This window comes from Phoca vitulina, unplaced genomic scaffold, assembly GCF_004348235.1.
Source record: "Phoca vitulina isolate PV1807 unplaced genomic scaffold, GSC_HSeal_1.0 scaffold9, whole genome shotgun sequence".
Taxonomy (NCBI): domain Eukaryota; kingdom Metazoa; phylum Chordata; class Mammalia; order Carnivora; family Phocidae; genus Phoca; species Phoca vitulina.
Window position 1 is genome coordinate 17,157,215 of NW_022589712.1, and position 23,412 is coordinate 17,180,626.

The window sequence follows — 23,412 nt, forward strand, 5'->3', positions numbered from 1 at the left end:
ATGTCTCTACTGCAGCCTATGAGTAAGACAGCTGAGATAGGGAACACAGATCATGAAAACCGAATCTGGTTAAGAGGAGGTCTTGGGAGTCTTTACTACCATGCTTCTGAGCCCTTAAAAAAGCCGTGCCATGGAAATGAGTTCATTAGCCTCCAGAGGAATGGTGTGCCCTCCTAACGGGGATGCATGCCAGAGAACAGCCCGAACCAAAGGTCTTTCACGTACTGAACTATATAAAAAAGATTTTACTTTTACAATGCTTATCTGCTAGCATCTGGAGATATTTTTCAGGCAAAAAATACAAATAAACATGAGTTCAAAATAATGGAAACAAAGAATTGCACAGATGAGAGTTAAAATTCTATGACGAAACTATGTGATGTATGAATGGAATAAAACTAGGTTTCAACAGTCTCTTTAAAAAGTGACTTAAATATGTTATAACTAAGGTTTGAGTTGAGTTGGAAAGGTGGAAGGCTACATGAAAAAGAGAACAGGGTCAAAGCTTTTTTCATGCCCTCACTGGCCTTTGGATTTGGGATTGGAGGGAGAGGACACCTGGTCACCCGGGTAGGCACTTCCAGGCGTTTGTCCCAGAAACACTCGGTGAGTAACTGTGCTTTATACATGGTCTTCCCCAAACTCTGCCAGGTTGCGGGGTGTCTGAAAGGAGGGAAGGATAGGAGAAAGAGAGCCAGGCAGGTTATGTGATGAAAAACGTTCTAGGTGTGCCTGGCTGGCTCAGTTGGAAGAGCACGTGACTCTTCATCTCAGGGTCGTGAGTTCGAATTCCAGGTTGGGTGTAGAGATGACTTAAATAAATAAATAAATAAACTTGAAAAAAAAAAAAAAGAAAGAAAGTGTTCTGAAGTGTTCTACAGCCGGTGTCGTGGGGCATTAGGAAGGTAGCGTCATGGTCTCTGCCTTCAAGCAGCCCCTGCTGAGCTAAGTGGCAGAAAGGATGATGCTGCTATTTCATGCAAATGCCTGAGGATGCGTGAGCCCTGCCCAAAGGAGCCACAGTGACAGTTTCTTCTTGCTCCATCACTGCTTAACCGTCCCCCCTTCCCACTCTCCTCTTTTTTTCCGAGTGGAGGCCACAAAGCGTGGTGGAAAGTTTGGAGGCTGATGGGTTCCGCTTCTCCGCCAGCCATGAGACCTCAGATACAGTCCTCTGACTCTCTGGACATCTCTTCTCCTCTAGCTTTAATACCTAGCTGGTTGTTCCGCTCTGACGATAGCAATATGCACAGAGAGCACACGGCATTGTGCCCGGATGTGGCCAGACTGTAATACACTGTGGCCACCCCAAATCCATGTTTATTACAGGAAATGTAGAGTACGCGCCAAAGTCTAAAGGAGAAAATAAAAGCTATCCAGAATCCATAAGTACAATTAACAACTGCTAATCTGTTGGTGCCTTTTTCCTTCCAGTTTGTTCTTCTAAACGTATTGTATGTGTGTGTACTATAAACATATATAAATATGTATCATATAAATATAATATTGTGTCTGATTTTTCATTGTTTTTCTATTTTTCGTTAACAATTCTTCCAAATAAAATTCCAATCGCCTCATGATATTTCACTGTAGTGTTGCAAAGACACTTATTCAACTTTCTCCCAAATGTTGGATATTTCTTTTTTCCCCAGTTTCTTCATCCAGAAAAGAGACAATCTGCAGAGGACAGAGCTCACATTTGTTCAAATCCAGGCTGCTTTGAACATGGGCAGATCTTACTATCACTGAGTCTCCAGACCTTCATCTGGAAATGGGGATGAGGGGGATTTGCACCTAGCTTCCTAGGCCTGCCATAATATTACCATGAACTGGATGGCTTAAGACAACAGAAATATATTCTCTCACTGTTTGGGAGGATAGAAGTCTGAAATCAAAGAGTCACAGGGCCATGCTCCCTCGGAAGACTCTTTCCTGCTCTTTCTAGTTTCCAGCCGTCCCTACTGACAATCCGTGGTGGTCCTTGGCTGTGACAGCAAAGTTGCTGTCTCTGCCTCCATCCTCACGTGGCCTTCTTCCCTGGGTCTGGATCTCTCTTTCCTTATAAGAACACCGTTGGATTTAGGGTCCTCCCCAATCCGGTAGGACCACATCTTAATGTGATTGTATCTGCAGAGACCCCATTTTCAAATAAGGCCACCTCCACAGATTCCGGGTTAGGACTTCATATCTTGTTGGAGGACATAATTCAACCGAAAACACTACCTGGTAGAGTCGTGAGGGAAAGGTGAGCCAACATAAATCCAAAGTACTTTGCTGACTGTAAGAGTGTTATCCTAAGGTGTATTGCCACTTTTAAAGGTTTTAAGGTCAAAAAGCTTCCAGCTTTAGGAAGGCAGATTTTCAACGTGTCACCCCTCTTTGAGTTTGGGTGTTTGGCCATCGCTATGGGGCAGCAGTTGGAGCTTTGAAACCAAGAAGGCAAAACCATATGGAAGAATCATGGCACTTCATAGACCTCAAATGCCTTAGGGGGGTCTTGTTGACTGGATGACCTTCCAGCTGGTAGGCCAAGCCAGTAGGAGAATCGGCAGCAGTGTTTCTCAAACAATTTCTGATTTATCCCCCCAGAATCCATTTCAGATCGATGATCCTAAGAGAGAGTTTTTAGAAAGTGATCACAGCCATGCCCCATTAACATCCAAGTTTCTAAAGGCTTACTCTCAATTCCTGACCTTATTTCATCAGGAGCTGGGAGCAAGCAGCTTGAGGACTGGCACTGGTCCTCGGACCACACTTTGAGAAACAGTGGTTGGCCACAGCCAAGGCCACTGCAGAGCCCAGGGCCCTGCTGGAGCCTGGTCCTGCTCCCAGGCCGCCGAGGGGGGCGGTTAATTGATTCCCAGCCTCCAGCCCCATTCCGGGAGGCATGCCTGGCTGGGGAAGACAAACGCACCTCCCTCACCTGAGTCCCAGTGTTTTCTTTGAGTTTGTTTTCCCACTGACTGACTTTCCTTTCAGTCTGGGCTTTAAAAACAGCTTTCTGAGTGAATGCAGGCAAACCCAGCAGTCCCACACCACGGCTCATATGGAATGCATTTAGAGAGGGGGAAAAACTCGAACGGAGTGGTTATACGATTTTGAACTGGCTCGGACATGGCGTGGCTGGAATTTCAGAGCTGGCTTTTGTTTGCATTCATCCTGAAACATTTGTTATATGAGCTGTGGCTACCGCTCCTAAAGCAGCTGCTGCCGAGAAACCCCTCAATGGTCGCTTTTCTTCAGGACGTTAGCTGACTGACAGCGTTCACCAACTGAGGGCCTCCACTCTCCCGCCCCGATGCCTTTGCCAGCCTCCTTGCATAAGTCATAGGAGACGCTTCCCCCCAAAGCGACACATGACAGCACACGAAACGGAGACACCTGTTTCCACCAAGTTCCATGGAACGCGATCTTTGGGTGGTCATGCACTCTGCCTCTGACGATGGGAGTGTTTTTTTTTTCTTTTTTTGTAATCAGTTCTTGGAATTTACTTTCTTTCTCATCTCAAAGAGATCTCCAATATGGCCTTGATTTGTCTTTGAGGGCATATTTAAAACAATAGCTTGGAGCTTCATCATAGCAACATCGTTCAATAAAAACCCAATGGAGTTTAATTAATAAATTACCACGAAGGGGTCTTGTTTTCGTTTGTTTGTTTTGCTTTAGAAATCCCACCAGGACTATAATCCCAAGATACAGATGCCGAAGGCAGCGCTATGGTCCAACTCCCATGGTGGCTACGCAGATAGCACGAGAAAGAAATGGGTGTAACGTACCTCACCAAGAGCTGTAAACACAAAACCCATAACAGGATCTTACAGTTCACGTAGTTAGAACAGTCTCAGCAACGGCAGTAGGCTAATTACCTGCCTTCAACTCTTCTCCTTTGAAAATTGAAAATGGCAGAAGAGGATAATTATTTTATAAAAGAATGCAAGATCACAAGGAGCTCTGGAGAAGGATGTTGGAACTAGAGAAGGATGTCAGTGGAAAACAGACCTCAACCACTTGCTGGAAGATGAAAGCAGATGGCGGAGGACATTTGACGTGGCACAGCACGGGAAGCACGTCTGAAGTGTCGCAGTGGAGACACATGAGCTCTCCCTGCTTTATCCCTGACAGACAGCGTGGTGGCACCAGGCGTCCCAGATGGGGAAGCTGGACATGAGGTGGGCAGTCTGGGTATGAAGCAGCTGGGCCTCAGATTTGCAGTCAGGTATCTTGCAGTGATTGTCGCTCCTTCTCTAGGGGGAGTTCCCCATCGCCTGGGGAATCATGGGATTCGTCTCCAGAGAGTTTGGGTAGAGGCTCCAGACTCATTTGCTGACCCAGAGGAGAGAAGGGAGAGGCACGGGCTAATATAAGAACAATGAAATGGATGTTGCATGGAGTGTAGACCTTCAGCTCCTGTTCCCACATCAGCCACCAGATGTTCACCCCACTCTCTTACCCCACCTCACCTCCCATCCCCCAAGCAGATGTTCGGAGAATTCTTCAGTGGGGAAACAGAACAAATTCCAGAGAAAAAAGACCTACAATTACTAACAAATGTTTTCCCAGCAAAACTTTTATTACTATTTGATCAGCCCAAGCAGAGTCCACTAGTTGATAAGCCTCCCTTGTTGTGCAACACTTTTCAATGAGCTCTTTAGTGTTTCACCCTTAAATATAAATTCTGACAAAGATTACCAGAAGAAAGCTTTCAGACCAAAAAAGAGAGTCCCAACCGATCAAAACAGTAAGAAGGAACCTAGAGCAAATAGAGACAAGGCAGGGAATAGGTGAAAACATTAAAAAAAAAAACCTCTGTAATTTTCACAGGTTTAAGGTGACGTTGCATCCAATAAACAAGAACAAGAAATTATATAAGAAGAAAAAAAGAAGATTAAAGAAGAGTTCTTGGAAAAGAGAAAATTCAGTAGAATGAATGGAATACAAAATGAGGAACTCTTCCAAAGGGAAAAAGTAGAAGAGATGAAAATTAAGAGAGGAAAAAATAATAAAGCATATAGAAAAAATGAACCTGGGGGCTCAAATATCTGACCAAGAGCATTCCATAAATGAAAGAAAGAAAATGGTGGCAATAAAATCATGTAAGAAAAAAAAAAAAAAAAACAAGAAAAATTCCCAGAAATGAAAGACATGAGTTTCAAGCTTGAAAATAACCATTTATCTGCCGTGGCAACTTTGTTGTAGATATGTCTCTGGAGGCAAGGGAAAAAGAAAGCAAAAATAAACTACTGGGACTATATCAAAATAAAAAGCTTCTGCACAGAGAAGGAAACAACCAACAAAACTAAAAGGCAACCTACGGAATGGAAGAAGATATTTGCAAATGACATATTTGATAAAATGTGAGTACCCAAAACATATAAAGAACTTATACAACTCAACACCCAAAAAACAAATAATCCAATTAAAAATGGGCAGAAGACATGAACAGACATTTCTCCAAAGAAGACATACAAATGGCCAACAGACATGAAAAGATGCTCAGCATCACTCATCATCAGGGAAATACAAATCATAATTACAATGAGATCCACCTCACACCTGTCAGAATGGCTAAAATCAATGATACAAGAAACAAAAGGTGTTGGCGAGGATGTGGAGAAAAAGGAACACTTGTGCACTGTTGGTGGGTATGCAAACTGGTGCAACCACTGTGGAAGACAGTATGCAAGTTCCTCAAAAAGTTAAAAATAGATCTACCTTACGATCCAGCAATCATACTACTTGGTATTTACCTAAAGAATACAAAAACACTCATTCAAAGGTATACATGCACCCCTATATTTATTGCATCATTATTTACAATAGCCAAATTATGAAAGCAGCCCAAGTGCCCATCGATTGGTGAATGGATAAAAGAGATATGGTATACACACACACACACACACAAAGGAATATTACTCAGCTATAAAAAAGAATGAAATCTTGGGGCACCTCGGTGGCTCAGTTGGTTAAGCGTCTGACCCTTGGTTTCAGCTCAAGTCATGATCTCAGGGTTGTGATTTCAAACCCCACATTCTGCTACACACTGATCATGGAGTCTGCTTGAGATTCTGTCTCTCCTTCTCCCTCTGCCCCTCATGTGTGCATGCTCTCTCTCTTACTCTCTCAAATAAACAAATAAATAAAATCTTTAACAAAAAGAGAGAATGAAATCTTGCCATTTGCAATGACATGGATAGAACTAGAGAGTATAATGCTAAGCTAAATAAGTCAGTCAGAGAAAGACAAATACCATGTGGTTTCATTCATATGTGAACAAAACAAATGAACAAAAGGAATAAAAGAGAAAGACAGACAAATCAAAAAACAGATTCTTAATTATAGAGAACAAACTGATAGTTACCAGAGGGGGTGGGGTGGGGGATGGGTTAAATAGGTGATGGGGATTAAGGACTGCACTTGAGGTGATGAACTCCAGGTGATGTATAAAATTGTTGAATCAGTATATTGTACACCTGAAGCTAATAAACACTAATAAAACACTGCATGTTTAAAAAATTGAAAAAAGTAACTATAAATATATATATATATATATATACACACATATATAAAACCTGTGTGTGTGTGTGTGTGTGTGTGTATATAAAGCTTGAGTACTCAGCAAACTGAGGCATGTTGTTGTAAAAGTTCATAAGAGGAATACAGGGAAGACCCCAGAGAGATAGAGAGAGAGAGTCTGAGAAATACATAGAGAAAGAAGTGAAAAATGGAATTCATGTATGAAGAAATCCATATCCAGCCAAACTGGCAATCAAGTGAGATAGAATACTAAGCTCTTTAGACATTCAATGACTCGATAAATTTACTTCCCACACACCTATTATCAGGAAGCAACTTGGGACTATCTTGAAGTAAAAGGAATGATTAAGTCTAGAAATAGGATCTTTGGGATTCAGGAGACCAGGAATCCAATACAGATATGTGTTAAAGGGAAGTTGCAGGGAGCTTCTGAATAATCAGCCCAGATTGAAACAGGAGGTTAGAGAGCTCTGGGTGGGAAGAAGGGAAGGTGTCCTGGAGGCAGGGGGTAGGGGTGGCGAATGGAACTAATGTTCTTATCTGATAATAATACTGAAAATATCAAAAATAGTATTGCTACAACGGATGTAACAGCATATATGAAAATTTTGATAGGTACAAATAAATCTAAACAAATTAAAAAAACTGAGGCAAGAATTAATTCCAGGAAAAACAATAAATTGAGCAAGAAATGAAATATAACCATGGTGTACGATTTGGATCAGCAGTCCATAAAATGTATATAGTCACAGTAGTGTAAACAGGACTACACATCTAAAATGTGGATACAACCATATTAGGAGGATGGGGAACAGAGGAGGAAGTAGAGGTGAGGGTGGTGGAATAAGAAAATTACATAATGTCTCGAAGAAATCAATCCAAAAATAGCACCCCGTGTATACTAGTTACAAGTAGTGTGGTGATTATCAGAAGAAACAGCTAACTGTGCTCAGAGCATTTGCTTCTGGAAAATCAAACTCTGTGGTGGGGAGGGTTGGAATAGGAAGCTGCTGCTTTTCATTATACATCTTTTTGTGCTATTGGATTTTTAATTTTATACACATATCCCTTTAATGAATACAGTTTAAAAACAGGGAAGTAAAATCTAGGAACACATGTTTTGGAAAAACAGCCCCTCCAGTGTCTGGTGGTGACAATACAGCACAAGGCCCTCAGAGCACATGATGAACACCGGGTGCTAAGACTTTCCAGTCAGAGTATCTGAAACTTCCACTTGACAAGCAAAACTTTCCTATTTTCATCAGTGGGGAATGATGCTGGCTTTCTCCCTGGGTTTGTGGACAATGAAATAAAGGTGCTTAATATAACCCACAAGGAACCACAAAAAGCAGCAATGTTCTCTGCACAGGTATGTTTGGAGTTTTTCGCTGTATTCTTTTCATAGTTTGACACTATTTGCAAGATGTGAAAAGCTAGAGCATTCTATGTTGACAAAAAATGTGTGAAGTGTTAACAAGAACACAGATCAGGAGATGATATTTTTATTTGACAAAGACTTAGCTGAACAAAAATAGAAGCTTCCATTGTAAAATGTTGAGTCATGCAAAATGGGTAAAGATTGTACTTTGCCCCAGCTGGGGGTACGTTTATAAGCAAAGAATGTCAGAGAGGCTAGGCCATGAGCCAAGGGTACAAAGACAGTTCTGAAGTTCTCTGTCTGGGCCTTCTGCGCATCACCACATGAATCCGTGCTGTGGGCAGGGAGTTGGCAGTTTGAGCATGAAAGATCAGTAAGACCACAGGGTCTTTTATGAAGATCAACTATCACCCCTGGGGGTCAGGTCTTTCTTTAATCTTCTTTGCTCAGGCTGTGGAAGCATTTCAGCTTTGTGGAGTTATCAGGAAAGTCCAAAATATTGAAATGTATGGTGACTAATCCCCCCCTTTAGTAATGCTCTTACTCAATGCAAAGCATATTCCTGTCAAGCTCAACTAAAAACTGCTCAAAGTAGAAGTGATTAAATTCTAAAGTAGAAGAAATTCACCTTTAAACACAGAAGAATGCTGATACCTTCACCACACATCCAGATACTGTTAGCCAGCTTTTCGCTTGGGGAAATGAATCATAAGAGAGAAAACTGCACCCCCCCATGCCTGGCCACACTGTGGGGGGCATCCAGGGTTCTCCAGATGATGAGGTTGGGACTCAGAGGAGATCGACTTCTCAGGGTGTGTGGTGTGGGGGGCAGGGGCTGAGGGAGACAGTTTAGAAGAATGATCCCAAGGGCTTCCAGCCAGGGAGGCCATGAAGACCAGAGGCGGTGTTGGGGGCACAGCAAGCTCAGACCTGGGTCAGAGAGTAGCTGGGACCAGACAGGGAGTCCATGCTGGTGGGCAAAGGGCTGAATCTGGGAGATCAGGCAGGGCAGTGGCTGGTGTCTGTAGACGTGTGGTGGGAGCCCCTGGGTCAGTGCCAGGCATGCAGCCAATGGGTGTCCCCGGCCTAGAGGGGGGCTGGATCTTAGGTTGGGAGACGGGAAGAGAGCAAGGAGGAAGAACCCTAGTCTAGGAACTTGGGGACCTGGCAGTCTCCTGACGCACTGCTAGGAAGTGAGGGATCCTTGGGTGGTGGTCAGGCTTCGCAGAAGGCAGGGGAAGTGGGGGCGGGAGTGGGAGGTTGACACATGGCCCTCTGGTAACTGTGGCTTGGCCACGGGTTCTGAGATTGGTATGAGTGACTCAGTTCCAGGTCCAGGTTGTACCACAGGGAGAGTGGAGGCTGCTAATACTCTTCCTGCCTTGGGCAGGACTGTCTCAGCAGCAGGGTGACTGAGCTGTGAGGAATGGGGGCCCCCAGCTCCAACAGGCAGGGTCAGCAGGCAAGGGCCAGTGTGGGCTGGACCACCCCTGTGCTTCCCACATCCCAGGTGCTTCTGCGCCTTCACCCCTCCATGCCTACACTCATGTTATTTTCCTACCTAGGATTCCTCCCTCCATGTCCGTCTGATGAAAGCCTATGTACCCTTCCAGGCTTGGCACGAATATTTTCCCTAGGAAGTACTCCCCAGCCCTGTTTGTGATGGCTCTCAGGCTTTCTTGATCTTTATAGCACCCTTCCCCATCACTGGCGTATTGCAGACACTCAAACATTTGCTGAATATGTTTGTTGAATTCTTCTGGTATTTTTGGCTTATATCTGCTATTTAAATGCTACTTTTCACAGAAGAGAAATATTTTTGGAAAGCTATTACTAGAAAATCAATGTGACTTAAGTCCTATTTCCCTGTTATTCTAAAATAATAAAATTGAAGATGCTTTCTCCTGGAGGAGGGATGGTACCAAAGCAAGAGCAAATTAATTAGCAAGTGAAAATACAGAATTCAAGGTCATTATTATTTCCAATAAAATGAACAATTATAGTTGAAATGGGTCAGATGTATACATACTTCTTAAGCTCTTACCTTCAACTGCAATACATATGCTTAATACCTGCTAACCTCTGAGTTAGTGATTAAATATGAAGAATCTTTAGGAGGTCAGAGGTTCATGGTGTCAGTGGTGGTTCCAGGGACAGAAGCTTGAATGTCTGTGGTCACTTAGGATTTAGGTCACTGTGGGCAGGTGGCTCAATCTCCTTGAATCTCAGCTTCCTTGTTTAGAAAATGAGACAAAGACTTTGTCTTCCTCAACTTCAGAGGATTTGTGAAGAATCCAATGAGCTATCTATATGAAAGTGCTTTAGAAGCTGTAAACTGCTATGCAAATTATTATCATTCACGAACTGTTACTGCTTTTCTGACCCAAGGCTATTCACTCTGAGATGACTGTGCTATAATGAGTCTAGTTGTTTGAACGCAAATACGCGCACGTGCGCGCGCGCACACACACACACACACACACACACACACACACGCAATCTAGTACCAATATGATTAGTATCTGAACCCAGGACATGGCTGGCAAACAAACAAATCTTCATGGAGAATACCGATGGCAGATGAACCAATAGCAAGAGGAGTCCTATTTTTATAAATGACAGTTGAGTTCTTTAAACAACTTCATTGGTCTCTGTAAATGGATAGCCTGAATTCCTCCCAGCCATAAATTGTATCTCTATGAGGTTCCAGAAATTTTTTGAGCTTTGTTGTAGCACAAAAGCAATAAGAAGTGGGAAATAACAGTGGGAATTAAAGATGAAAGACAGCATCGGTTTAATCCAGACATTGCAGAATGATGGATTATTTTTACAAAAACCAGAGTTTACAGTATATATATATATTTAAACCCACATAAACTTATTTGATTGTAAAACTCCCTCTACCCTCACCCACCACAATGGCTCTCCTATAATGCAGTTTGGAATACTGCAATGAATTGTACTTGGAATCCTTTTGATATTTGGGATCCCGTTTTTAGTCCCCAAATTGGGCATAATTATACATCTGTGTTCAGGCATTATGTAAACTCCTGTCTGCAGAGGCAAACTCTATCAGGAAACTACTGGCAAGTCCTTGAGAAAGTGGAGACACTGCCACCTGCTGGACAAAGTTTATTAACAGCAACCTGAAGTGAATTTTGCTCAAGGGAAACAAACTATAAAGGTTTTTCAAGAACTGAATCTTAGGGACTTACTTAGAATAAAATCCATTAAATCTCTGGACACCCATCCTATATCTACTAAATACCATGATATATAACAGTCTGAAAAATTCAACATTCAGCACAAGTTAATGGTAATTGCACCCAATCATATCTCAACAGAGGCTTTCATTTAAAGTTGAAATCTTAACTCCCTGATAATTCTGGCAAGAGTTCGGGCATACAAATGCATAACTAAAAAAAAAAATCCTCAATGACTTGGATGATGTGTGTTTTCAGCTTCTGAAGGTGTCACTGTAGTGATATTTCCAATACACTTACTCCCTATAATTGTTCCAGAAATAGGGTATTAGCCAGAATTTAATTGTTCCCCTCCTCTTAAGTCAAAAACACGATTTGATGCAATTTTATAGGTCAGCTGTAACTGTCGAAATAAGTCAAGGCTCGTCATATATTCTCTCTCTCTTTCAAAATGTAGAAGTCATGAAGACAGCCCGATATCCTGTTTCTCACACTTTCTCCTGTGATGTGGTTGGCAAGCTAATAGCTAATTATTAATTCTTATCATATGTGAAGCTCTGGGCTTAGGGCTTTACACGGATTGGATCAGTTGTGTCTCATGACAACCTGAGAAGTAGATTGTATTATTTATGCATTTTATACAGATGGGGAGACTGAGGCTTAGAGGAATTATACCTAGCACCCAGGCTGTCTACTCCAGATTCTGTGCTCTTCTCGACAGAAATGCATATGGTACGGAAAGAAAGGGATGGACACCGTGACCAGAGAGTTTGAGCTGGTCACCTCAATATCGCTAGCTATAGCCAAGAGAGGATTCTGAACCAATAACCCTCCATCTAGGATTCTGTCATGCCCTGTAGGTGGCGACAGCCACCATAACTAAACTTGGAAATTATCAAGGCAATGGGGGCTGTCCAAAGATTCTTGCTTTTAGGAGGGCAAGATATAATAATTGTGCAAACCAACAAAGGTAGAACATGAAGCCTTAAAATATTCTGCTTGATGCTTTAGTATCATAATAATGCAGCCTTTAGAAATCAGCCACCAAATATGCATTTACCCTGAGTCATATGGGCAGAACGTGGCAGAAAGAGGCTTAGAGGATCCTGTAACTCTCAACTCAGTGTTCTTTCCTTAAAGAATGGCTGTTCTTTATGATACATAGGCCAAGCTTTAATCACTTAGTATTTGTTTTAACCCAGTCTGGTATTTTTATTGAGAGATGGAGGAAAACTTGAATTTTTCCTGTAGCATACTATATTAAATTTTCTCTTCTACATATTTGCTATAATTTTCTATGTAAATGTCCTCAGATTTAAATACTGCAATGCATATGGACTCAGCATACATTACTGTACTCCTACTGAGAGGTCTAAATAGCATTCATGCATAGTAAAAAATGATATTTAAATTTGTAATCTATCATTGTTTATAAAAATATTTAAATAAGAACATTTAAAAAAAACAAAGCACCCAGTTTATGAATGAACTCTGCAGAGTTAGTATATAAGTCATTTGTTTGGAATTACACATTTTTCCTTTGTAATAGTTGGTGGTGGGAGTCTCAAGGCAGCCCACAAAAGTCTAGTAAATTCCCTACTGTGGCACCAATGTTTACATTTGTAATGGAAAAAAGCTGAAAATGAATACTAATGTAACTCTGGTAATGGAAAGTATTTAAAATACAAGGGAAAAGAGTTGGACACATGAGCTTTCAAGTCTCCAGAAAGGAGAAAGGTAATGGGGGTTAACGTTAGGTCATACAGTTCCAATGTCTGGATGCTAGGTGGCGCTACTGAACTGTAACAGCTGGGTGATTTGCTCAGCCAGGGGACACTCATTTAAGGACTGTTCCTATCACAGATATTCACATGTTCTCTGTCTTTAATTAATTTACTTACTTATTTTGGTTTCTAACACCACTGTGATTTTAGCTCCGACAGAAATTATGACTAAGAAAAACATTGGTGGGTCACAGCGTGTCAGTTTTTAAGAACGAAGGAGAAAAAGCATTCACGAACACAATACTCATGGCTCAGGAACAGGTGATTTCCGCCCCTTACTTCCACATTTTGGTGGATGACTATGGATCAGCCTCTCCACTTCTCTGGACCGGCTCCAGTTTCTCATTTTGAAAAGGTAAGTAATGAGCCAATATAATCAAGATTAATTAATCAACAAATCAGACTGTGTAGGCTGAACAAGAGAGGTCAGCTCCTCTTACCCAGTATACCTGTCTGGGGCTTGGTTCTCCCTAATTCAAACTCAAGCCAAGGCTGGCTGGCGTTTACTGAGTGCTCTCTCCGGGGTACTCGTCTCCACATCAGCAACTACCCTCCCCTGGCTGGTGAGAAACATCTGAGCATATTCTCTTGGTTATTCACATGCCAAAACTCATTTTTTTAAATTTTCCACTTGAGTACTTACTAGTATAAATTTCTTTTGAGATATGCTAAGTGGGTCTCCACAAAATGCATACATTAATACAAAATATTTTTTTTAATTCCTAAAAATTAAGTTTCTCAAACATTCTTGGTAGGTGACAAATTTACTTGTCAGCATACTTTCCTGTAAGAAATGAACAAGGTAGGGGCAAAGAGTCAAACTATTATGTAGGGAGGTTATTAACTTCCTTATGCGGTAGGTTATTGAAACAAGCAGTACTGTCCGGAAGGAATTAAGGAATATCATTCCTATCTAGAATAAGCAAAAACCCATTTGACTACCAGACCTTACTATTTTTACTAGCTCCCCAAACAGTCACTGCTGCTAGTGCTTTCTCTTCAGTAATGAGACGGGTCTAAATATGTTTTGTATTGCTGGAGGGGGCTTACTAAAAATCAGCACGCACCTACATTTTTCAAAACAACAGGACAAGCACCAAAGAAAAAATGGCCAGTGAAGTGTCTGCACCTCAATCCAGCTCTGTGGCCGGTTAATCTACAATGATTTAAGGGTCTCTAGATCCCTCGGTGTCTAAGATTTTCAGTTTTTCTTCCCTCTGTTCTCTAGGCTCTTCAGTTATAAAATTCTTCAATAAAGGGCAAGAGCAATGATTTCAAGGCTCCGTAATCCGAGAATTTAGACTAAACGTGCTGATGAGGCAGCTCTGGTATGAATTCACTCAAGGGACTTGCTTTAACCTGGCTGACCCCAATGTGCTGGCCATGAGAACCTAGTACAGGTGCCTCGGTTTTGTCAAGGCTAAACCGTATTGAGAAGTGGGCCAGGAGGATGCGCTCCTCTCCTGTCCCCTGGCCCAGGGAATATGGCGTTCCTTGAGACAGAGCAGCTGTGGGACTGCTTGGCCTTCAGCGTCACCACAGAAGAATCTCTCCAGAAGATGCCCAAAAGACCACAAAGCATGGTGGAAAGCCGTGAGCAATCACTCAAGGGTTCGATTTGCTGTATGCACACTGTGATGCTGGGGTGGTGGGATTCCAAATAAGTGGCGACCAGCTCCACTCAGGCCCTAAATTCAAAGTTCTCCTGCTGAGTGTAGCCCCAGGCCAGAGTTCTGAAGACTCCCTCCATGCCCATGAATGACCCCCTTTGTGACTTCACTGTTGGAATGGGGGGGTGATAAGGGGCAGCGGGTTGGGGGCAGGTGTACCTGGAGGGTGGGTGCCGCGGGCAGTATAGACATATTTCACTATCTTAACCACGGATACCACTGGACTGTGTGAACTGGTCATGTGTCGACTCTGGCCTTATAGAAATCTTTCATCCCGCCACACAGGAGTACCAGACAACCCCTACCCTCTCCAAGGCAGCAAGCCTCAGGGGATTTAATATACCGCTATGCCAAACTCAAAAAGGACGAAAATCTTGAAATTATAGGTGGAAAGATCACGGCTAACGTCAAAAGAGCTAACAGTAACTCAGTTTTCAGAAATACGTTCTACTTTAACTAACATGCTTATAGATCATGGGACCAAGGCCCAATTTCTGAGAAGTCACGTAGCTAATATGGAGAAAATAGCTGAGAAGTCAAGATGGTAGATTCTGACAACAGCAGGTAAGTGGGCTCCTCGGGCTAAAGTTTTGATTTGTGGTTTATTTGTATTTAAGAAGAACAAAGATAAAACTACCCTCACCCAAGTTCTCGGGGCTACACCCCAGATGCCGACTTCCCGCGTACTGGGCTGGGGCACCCGTGAATGACACCAGTTCCTGGTCTGAGGACGGACGATGTGTGTGATGTAGAGTCACCAAAACTCTTCTCAAATGTGGGGACAAGAGGGCATTCATTTGTTTTGACAACTACGTGTCTCCAGGATCTCGCTCACCTTTCATCTCACACTGCGTATCCCACACATGCGTGCGTACACACACACGCACACGCATGTACGCATGCACACACACATGCTCTACAATATAACGCTGAAGAGTGGAAATAACAATGAATGATCTGAACCTTGTCTTCAAAAAAGTCTAATTTAGAGTAAGACTCCACCTTGCACAAAGACTCCAGTTTATGTTATCTTCCGGAGCTAAAAATGGGTCACAGCACGGCTCTTGAAATTCTTTAAATTTTCCACTGTCGAAGGGGCAAAGGAAGGCCTGGTTTCAAAAAGTGACTGCGGTTTCTTCTGCTTCTAGCTATTCACACCCCATTTCCTGTTGAGGAGACACACCCGCAGGGCACGCATGAAGGGTTGCGGTCATGGTCCTGCACGCAGGTGTGTCGGAACGTATCTCTGAATGAGAGAGCTGAGAGACCCGGGCAGCACCCACCCGCCAGCCATGTTCCTCCTGCAAACCCCTGGGGGTGGCCACCTCAGGTAACAGGATCCAGGGCTGCTCCAGGCAAAGCCGAGTTCACGTGGGCATCGCTACGTGCCAACGACGCAGGTGTGGCATGGGGTCCCTGCCCGGCGGAGGACCGGGAGGCAGCAGGGCTGCGTTTGGGGGACCTTTCGATCTGCTCCTCAGTTCTACAAAGCGCAAGGCCACCTCCCATTTCAGGATGACAAGACAAAACAACAAAGAGACCAGTGAATAAGTATGCAAGGCTTGTGGTGGCAGCAGCAGATTAAGGAGAAGAGGAAATGAACGATGCTGCTTGACTTTCAGGATCAAGTAATAATGAGAAAAATAAATGATGGATTTCTGAAAGTAATTATATTTCTATGGGCAACCTCTGCGATTGCCCCGCTGCATTCCATTTCTTGCTTCTATTTGGAAACCACTCCATTTATTAGAGTAAAATCATAATTGCATTTTCAATTTGCCCCTCTATCCATTCTATTGCCAAAATTTTATACGCCAGAGTGCTTTGGCAAATGGAAGTAGGGCCCAGAAAGGGTATTAAGCTGTGGTTCCTTCACATTCCTGTTTCCATCAGTGGACTCCCAACACGTACACGTCTGTTCACTGGCGCATTCCGGCAACACGCTCAGGACAAGGTCCACGCAGATGTTGCCAGTTGCACTTTCCAAAGGGAGAAATGGAACCATCAGGGCTTTCAAACATGGCAAGTTTAGGTTGGGACCTGAAGCTCCAGGTTTGGGCACCTATAGCTCGTGATTCTACCCTTCCTCTGCAAGCCGGCGGCAACCTCTCTTCATGAACAGATTTCCCTCCTTTATTGGCCCGAGTCCCGTTCAAGGTGAGTAACCCTCAAAACGCCAAAGAGCCTCTACAAAGGGAGTTACCTGGGTCTTTGTAGATACTGAGCACACCCTTGAAGTAATGAGGTAAAAATCTTTCCAGTAAAAGCAGCACGTCTTCTAACTCTTCGAGAATCCCCACAAGCAGGAAGTTTTCATTCACGTTCAGTTTTGCTCTTTCAAGGGCCCACTCACCAGGCTCCCTTTATGGATATAAAAATGATTTTTCAATTAGAGATTCATTTTCGAAATGTGGCAACAACATGCTGAAAAGGTATCTCTTCTACCCACCCACCGCCGTTTGATTGAGTCCAAATCCCATTTCCTTCAAGGACAAGGCCTGATGTGGCCACCTCCAGGGGTCTTCCCGCTGCCACTAGCCTTTCCCCCCTTCTGACCTCTACCACGTTCACGGGTCGGCACTGCCTCGCCCAGGGCCTCAGGGGGCCTGGCCGAAATATTTGCTAGAAGGAGGATACGGACACAGGCAGTAAGGTCCTATAAACGCTAATCAAGGGGCCATTAGAATGGCTTTTTAATAGAAGGAGCAAACCAATAAAGCGAGGGGTTTTGAAATCTTGAAACGTACTGATACGGTATTTCTACCGAAATCAAAATAGGTATCAGGTCATGTTTGCTCATCTTATTCTTTTTTAAAGAGTTTAAAGACAATTTTTTTTTTTTTTTAATTACAGAAGGAAAACAGCCTAATCTCATTTGCAAGGCAGAGCTCCGAGCTAACAGCATTTATGTGAGTGGGAAAGGACAGGAGTCACAGGAGCTGGGCTCCAGGCCTGGCCGGCATCCATCATCCAAGGGAACTGGGGCAAGCCTACTCAGCTCGAGTAATTGTCAAGGTGGAGCGGGGGATGTTGTGAAACAGTTTTGGAAATCATCATGTGTGTACCAGGATAAGGCACCACGAGTGCTCTCCCCAAGATTAGGAAATACATAATTTAAGAAAATACTTGAGGGAGTTAGAATCATGCTTCTCCGAATAAATATCTTCACTGTGACAGAAGGTGAGTCATCTGGCCCCAGATCTTCCCAGTGTCTGAAGCACTGACCGTGCGCCAGGAGACATTTATACAGGGGTGAGGGTTGGAGGGGGGAGGCCTTCTGAACTCAGGAAGTTTATGATAAAGCAGAAAACTGACACTGCTAGTCCTAGAATCCGGACCATAAACAAAGTCCTGTGTTATGATAAACTCAGCAAAGCAACAACAACAACAACAACAACAACGTCCATGGTAATTAAGCAGTGATCAGAGTGCGAACAGAAAGGACAAGGGATGAGCTGCCCTTCAGAAAGGGTTTCTTCCCTTGGTCTTTTCAGGAACACACTGACCTTCTCATCAATGTTCCCTTTGGGGGGAAAATGTCACTTCTGGTGGAGGGTTTATTTTCCCCCACATGAAGATAATGTTCATTTTGCATTACTGCCATTTCTTCTCAAGGCTACATGTTTGTCTAGTACAATGGATTTAAATAGTAGCTAGACTAGACTCCCCAGAACTATCTGCGCCCCCCCTCAGAGACTGTGATGAGGTGGAGGATCCCGGCAAGGGCCCCAGGGATGCTGATGCAGGAGGCGGGCACACCAACACTCTGAGAGCCTCACTCTCTGAGTCAGTCATGTTCTACAGAAGGTCTTGCATCCAAGTAAGGCTGAGGGGCAATCACTAGAAAGTAATTTTTCTACTAAGTACGTCTCCTGAGAGAGACACTATTGACTTTCAGGGGTGAGCACCCCGTGTTTCAGACCCAATTAGATAGGGCACGTGGGCAAGAACAGTTGCAGATGGAGTAGAGACACTATGGAGGAGTAGGGTGGGTGCTCACCCCTGGTCTTTACTATCTCATGGGCCGAGCAGTGACAGCTATGAGTTCAGAATTTAAAAAAAGGGTTCAGTTGGCATTCCAGTTACACATCTTGATGGGGTGGTCCCAAGGCCTCTGTCAGACCTTGATCTGTTAATTTCATCATTTAGAGGACACTCAGAGTCTCAAATGAAATCTTTAAAGATTAACAGTAAACATGACCTGAATTCCAGAAGGCCAAGAGACTAGGCATGCAAGAGATTCCCACACAGTGCCAATTGGTGGCTTTCCTGCCATCGTTCTCCACCATAGCATGCCACGAGTCTGTGTTAGTCTTTACCTGCATCTGGGATGCTGTCCACAAAAATATGGAATGATGTAAAATAATCTGGGGTTGGAACACTCAGGATAGTTTTCAAGAATGCACTCATTGATATCCTAGAAGAGAAAACACAGCAGCAAGATGTCTGGCTTTGTCAAATGCCATACAGGGTAAGTGAAATGTATACTTCAATTACATGGGCAAGCCTTGAGAGAATTCATAGATTTCATGAGAAAACTTTCTTGTTGCCTTTTTGCCTACTGTTCCACTGGCCAGGTGCACATGTGGTCTGAGCATTTCCAGAAGTGCTTGCTCCGTTGAGTAAATTGCATTTGTGCATTTCCCAGTGGCTGGAAGTCTTTAGCTAGATGACAAGCATCTTGACGGCACTTCTCCCCAGGGTACCCACTACCCACTGTATCCCAGAAGTTACCAGCCCACTGGGATGCGGTCGGCACTTAACAAATATTTGTTGAGTGAATGCCCTGTGGCTTAATTCTTCATTCATTCTGACTTAATCAGAGATCGCTATACAGCTAACCCTACAGAAATATGTCTCCCTGTGTGTCTGTACATCCAACAAATAATAATACCTACAGCAGTTACATAAAGGACTTGTAGATTTTGGAGAGGCTGTAAAATGATTTCTAATGTCCTATTAGGTTGGAGAGTGACAGGATATTTGTATACACTCTCTCACTTTCAAAGGCAACGCTTGAGATTTCCAGATTTTCTGTTTCTCTTCTGGGAGGTTGAAGATTGTGTCTCTGTTAGCATTACAAGAACTTACAAGGGCTTGGCGGGTGAGAAGAAAGGCTAAACATCAACTTTTATGAGGTGGGTCGTATTGGATACCCTAGAAAAGGCATGCCTGGTTCTTAAGTATTTCTAAGAAGTAACGATAACCCAATTTACGAATAAACCAAACAGCTATGGGATGTTTTTACAGAGACAATACTGGCAAGGCAGGTCAAGAGAGGACAGAACTTGAAAACATGGTCACATTGTTGATGAAGTTTGAGTCAGTTGACGCACTGTATCTGATATGATTGGGGTAGGTGGTTAGTTACTAAAAATTTTTTTTGGTTCAAGTTGGGAATCAGAAAAATGTACCATAAACTTTTTTTTTTAACAACTCTTTCTTTCCCTCTCATACTTCTTTGGTTTATATACCAATTAAATAAATTACACAATTACAATAACAAATTCAACTGGAATAAACAGATTCAGCAACAAACACTCTAGGTAAGTACTGGGGTCTCCTGTGGGAAGCAGGGTTACACCACAGCTCCCAGGGAGGAATATACTAGAAGCAAATGGAGTACATCGGTCCATCCAGCCATGGGTTAAGTGAAGGGTGGTGAAGAACACTTTATTGTGTATGAAAATCCAGTAAAAATGCATGTTATTAGACCCAAAATATCTTTCTAAGAAGAATTTGACACAGAGGGCTATATAGGTCGTCCTCAACTTACGATGGGGTTACCTCCTGACAAACCCTTTGGAAGTTAAAATATGTTAAGTTAAAAATGCATTGACCACACCTAACCTACCGAACATCGCAGGTTAGCCTAGCCTAGTTTAAACGTGCTCAGAACGCTGACATTAGCCTGGACAAAATCATCTAACACAAAGATTATTTTATAATAAAGTGTTAAGCATCTCACGTAATTTATCGAATACTGTACACAAAGTGAGAAACAGAAATGGTTGCATGCGTGCAGAATGGTTGGACCCTCCTGATCATGGCTGACTCCTCACTGCTGTCCAGCATCACGAGGGAGGCTCTTCCTGCCTATCGCTAGCCCAGGGAAGAGATCCAAATTCAAAATTCCAAGTACAGTTTCTACTGAACGCATATCGCTTTTACATCACTCTAAAGTCAAAAAATCATTAAGTTGGACCATCTTAAGTTGAGGACCATCTATATAAGGATATTCATTACTACGAGATTATTACAACAAAATATGACAGAATTTAAACGTTCACTGATGGGGGACTGATTCACTGAGAAGTTATGGTACATCCTACAGTGAAATACTGGGCGCATGGGAAGGTTAAGGAGGATTTACACGTACTGTCCTGAAAGTGTCCGCCATGAATATTCAGATGAAAAAAAAACTGATTACAGGACGATATGAAGATGTCGGACAATATGAAGATATACATATATGTTTGCATTAACACAAACATATCTAGAAGGATAAATACCAAGCTGTCAAAAGTGGTTATTTCTGGCAGTAGATGTAAAAGGTGGGAATACATTGAACTTCAACTTTATTCAATTCTGAAATGTCATTTTTATTATAAATGTTTTATGTAAAATATCTTAAGTAAAAATTATTTTATATAAATGCTACTATTATTATGTGTATTTTACTTTTATCATCAGAAAAAAGGAGATTTGCGTGTCGTAGAACAAATCAAGGCTTGTATGGGAGGATGACTGGGCTTTGCTGGAGGATGCTTGACCTTCCTCACAGTCTGGGTGACCTCTGGCTGCTGACACCCCGGGGACCTAAGCCTTAGGTCAGAGGGACCCCATCTGAGGGAAGGAGCCAGGAGCTAGGTGAGCAGCAGAGCACAAGGGATCTCAGGCCAGGGCAGGGGTGATCAGAGGCAGAGGATCTGTCTGCTGAAGTGGAGATTTCACACCAAAGGGCTTAAGTAAATTGGTAGTGGTTTAGGGGGTGTCAAGAGATGTGTCCAATACACAGTCCTTGCTTCCCCTCCCCTGGGTGGTGCCACCGCCCCACCCCAGAAACCTGCATGAACGGGAGGGGGGCGGGCAACAGAGCCTGCCAGAGCCGCCCAGAGACCCCACAGCGCCTCTCCAGAGCTCACGTTATGGTTTCCTCTGAATCAGAACTGTGTCATTATTTGTTTAGGTGGGAAGTCCGTGAGAGCACAGACTGTCTGTTCGCAGTGTCTCCAGCACTCAGCACCCTGCCTGGAAAAAGCAGGGGTGCAATAAATATTCAGCGAATAAATGAACAAATGGCAGAAGGAAAAAGCCAAGACACACAGCCACGATTCCGTGCCCGGCGACCTTGGCCTGGAGCTTGCGGGAGTGGGCAGAGGACATCAGCTGGCGGGGGTGGGAGCAGGGAGGGCTGAGAAAGTGCATGGACCTATGAAGGTCATTTCCCTATTGGAATCCACAAATAACTCTACAAGGTCAATTTATGGGAAGACATACATTCCTAGTTTAAGAAGTGCCATTAGCAATTTTTCTTTTCTTAGATCAAGGCACGTCCCGGGGGATCTCAGAGTTCCATTTGAGCCCATTAGAGGTTGATGAATGGTGTTGACCACAACCATCCTACGGAAATGCTATGGGAGGACATAAATAAAAGATGACTCAGGTGTAAGGTCAAAAGGAAGCAGAATGGGAGCCATGGAGACCTACACACTGAGCTGCCTGCAGCTTCGTCACAGTGATCAGTGACACTTCCCAGCAGCTCAAGGACAAGGGGCCTCAGGAAATCGCATCTGGCCACTCACACCATCCACTCTTATTCCTGGACCTGAGACCTGCAGCGAGTAGCCTTTAGTGTCCAGGGAAACTGCAAGGGACAGGTGTCAACCCAACTTTTACAGAGCGCCTTGCGCTGACAGGTGTCACTGATCCCCCAGGACCACTCAGGTTCTCCCTCCACCGAAGGTTTTATTGTTGGCGTTAAGGCTTTGCTATCCTGCGTTGTTTCAGGCACCCTTTTACACTGGAGTTCTCTTAGTACATATACATATATATGTATATTTAAATGATTATGCAACCTCATTTTTTCTTTCCATGCAGTGCTTCTAAGATAAGGTTCCTTTAAATAACAACTTTAATCCTTATTAAAGATTAAAAGTTTTGCTCTAGGATGGTCATATTCTCATGTTATTAGGGAAATGAGGCATCTCTATAAATGAACATTCCAGATAACTAAGAGAATCCTTTTAATTGCCAAAACTGCCAAAAAAACTAGATCAATTTTATTGAAATTTATTCTAAACTGTACTATTTTAAAAAGCGTCCCCTTAGACACTCTAGGGTTTTTTGTATATGTGTGTGTGTGGGGGGTTCATTTTCCACTCTGATCTTACAGGGAAATCATCTTTTATTGATTTGTTCCTGAACGTTTCACAGGATGGACTGTGATGAACGATTCTCACCTTCTGAGTGCCAAGGGGCCCTGTGGGCTCACAGGAAGGGCCGCTCACGACATCCAGACCCCAGAGTCACTCCTGACCCCTCTCTCACCTGACTCCACGTCCACTCAATCGCCGGGCTCAGCTCTGGTTTCCTCATCTGCATCCTCTGACCTGTTCCACACCCCTGCCCCTGCTCTGTGCCTCTCCGGCTAGTTAGTATCTCTTCCTTCGGAGACTTCTCCCTGAATGCACTCTTCACGGCCCCAGGAACTGAGGGGAAATGCACATTCATCCATGTCACTCCCCTGGTTCAAAACCTTTGAATGACTCTTACTCACAATGCAGTGGAACTAGCAATCAGTTAGGGCACCTGTTAATGCTAATTCCCTGGCCCTACTTGCA

General features: G+C 43.3%; 1 protein-coding gene across 3 annotated transcripts in view; it reads right to left on the reverse strand.

Annotated features, from left to right (window-relative positions):
• Window positions 1-23,412, reverse strand: part of UST (uronyl 2-sulfotransferase) — a 326,823-nt gene that overhangs the window by 65,293 nt on the left and 238,118 nt on the right. For all 3 annotated transcript variants that reach the window (XM_032407698.1, XM_032407696.1, XM_032407697.1), the window contains exons 6-7: window positions 18,889-18,986; window positions 16,773-16,930 (exon numbers count right to left, since the gene is read on the reverse strand). In XM_032407698.1, the coding sequence (XP_032263589.1) occupies window positions 16,773-16,930; window positions 18,889-18,986 (256 nt within the window). The remainder of the gene's footprint in view (window positions 1-16,772; window positions 16,931-18,888; window positions 18,987-23,412) is intronic.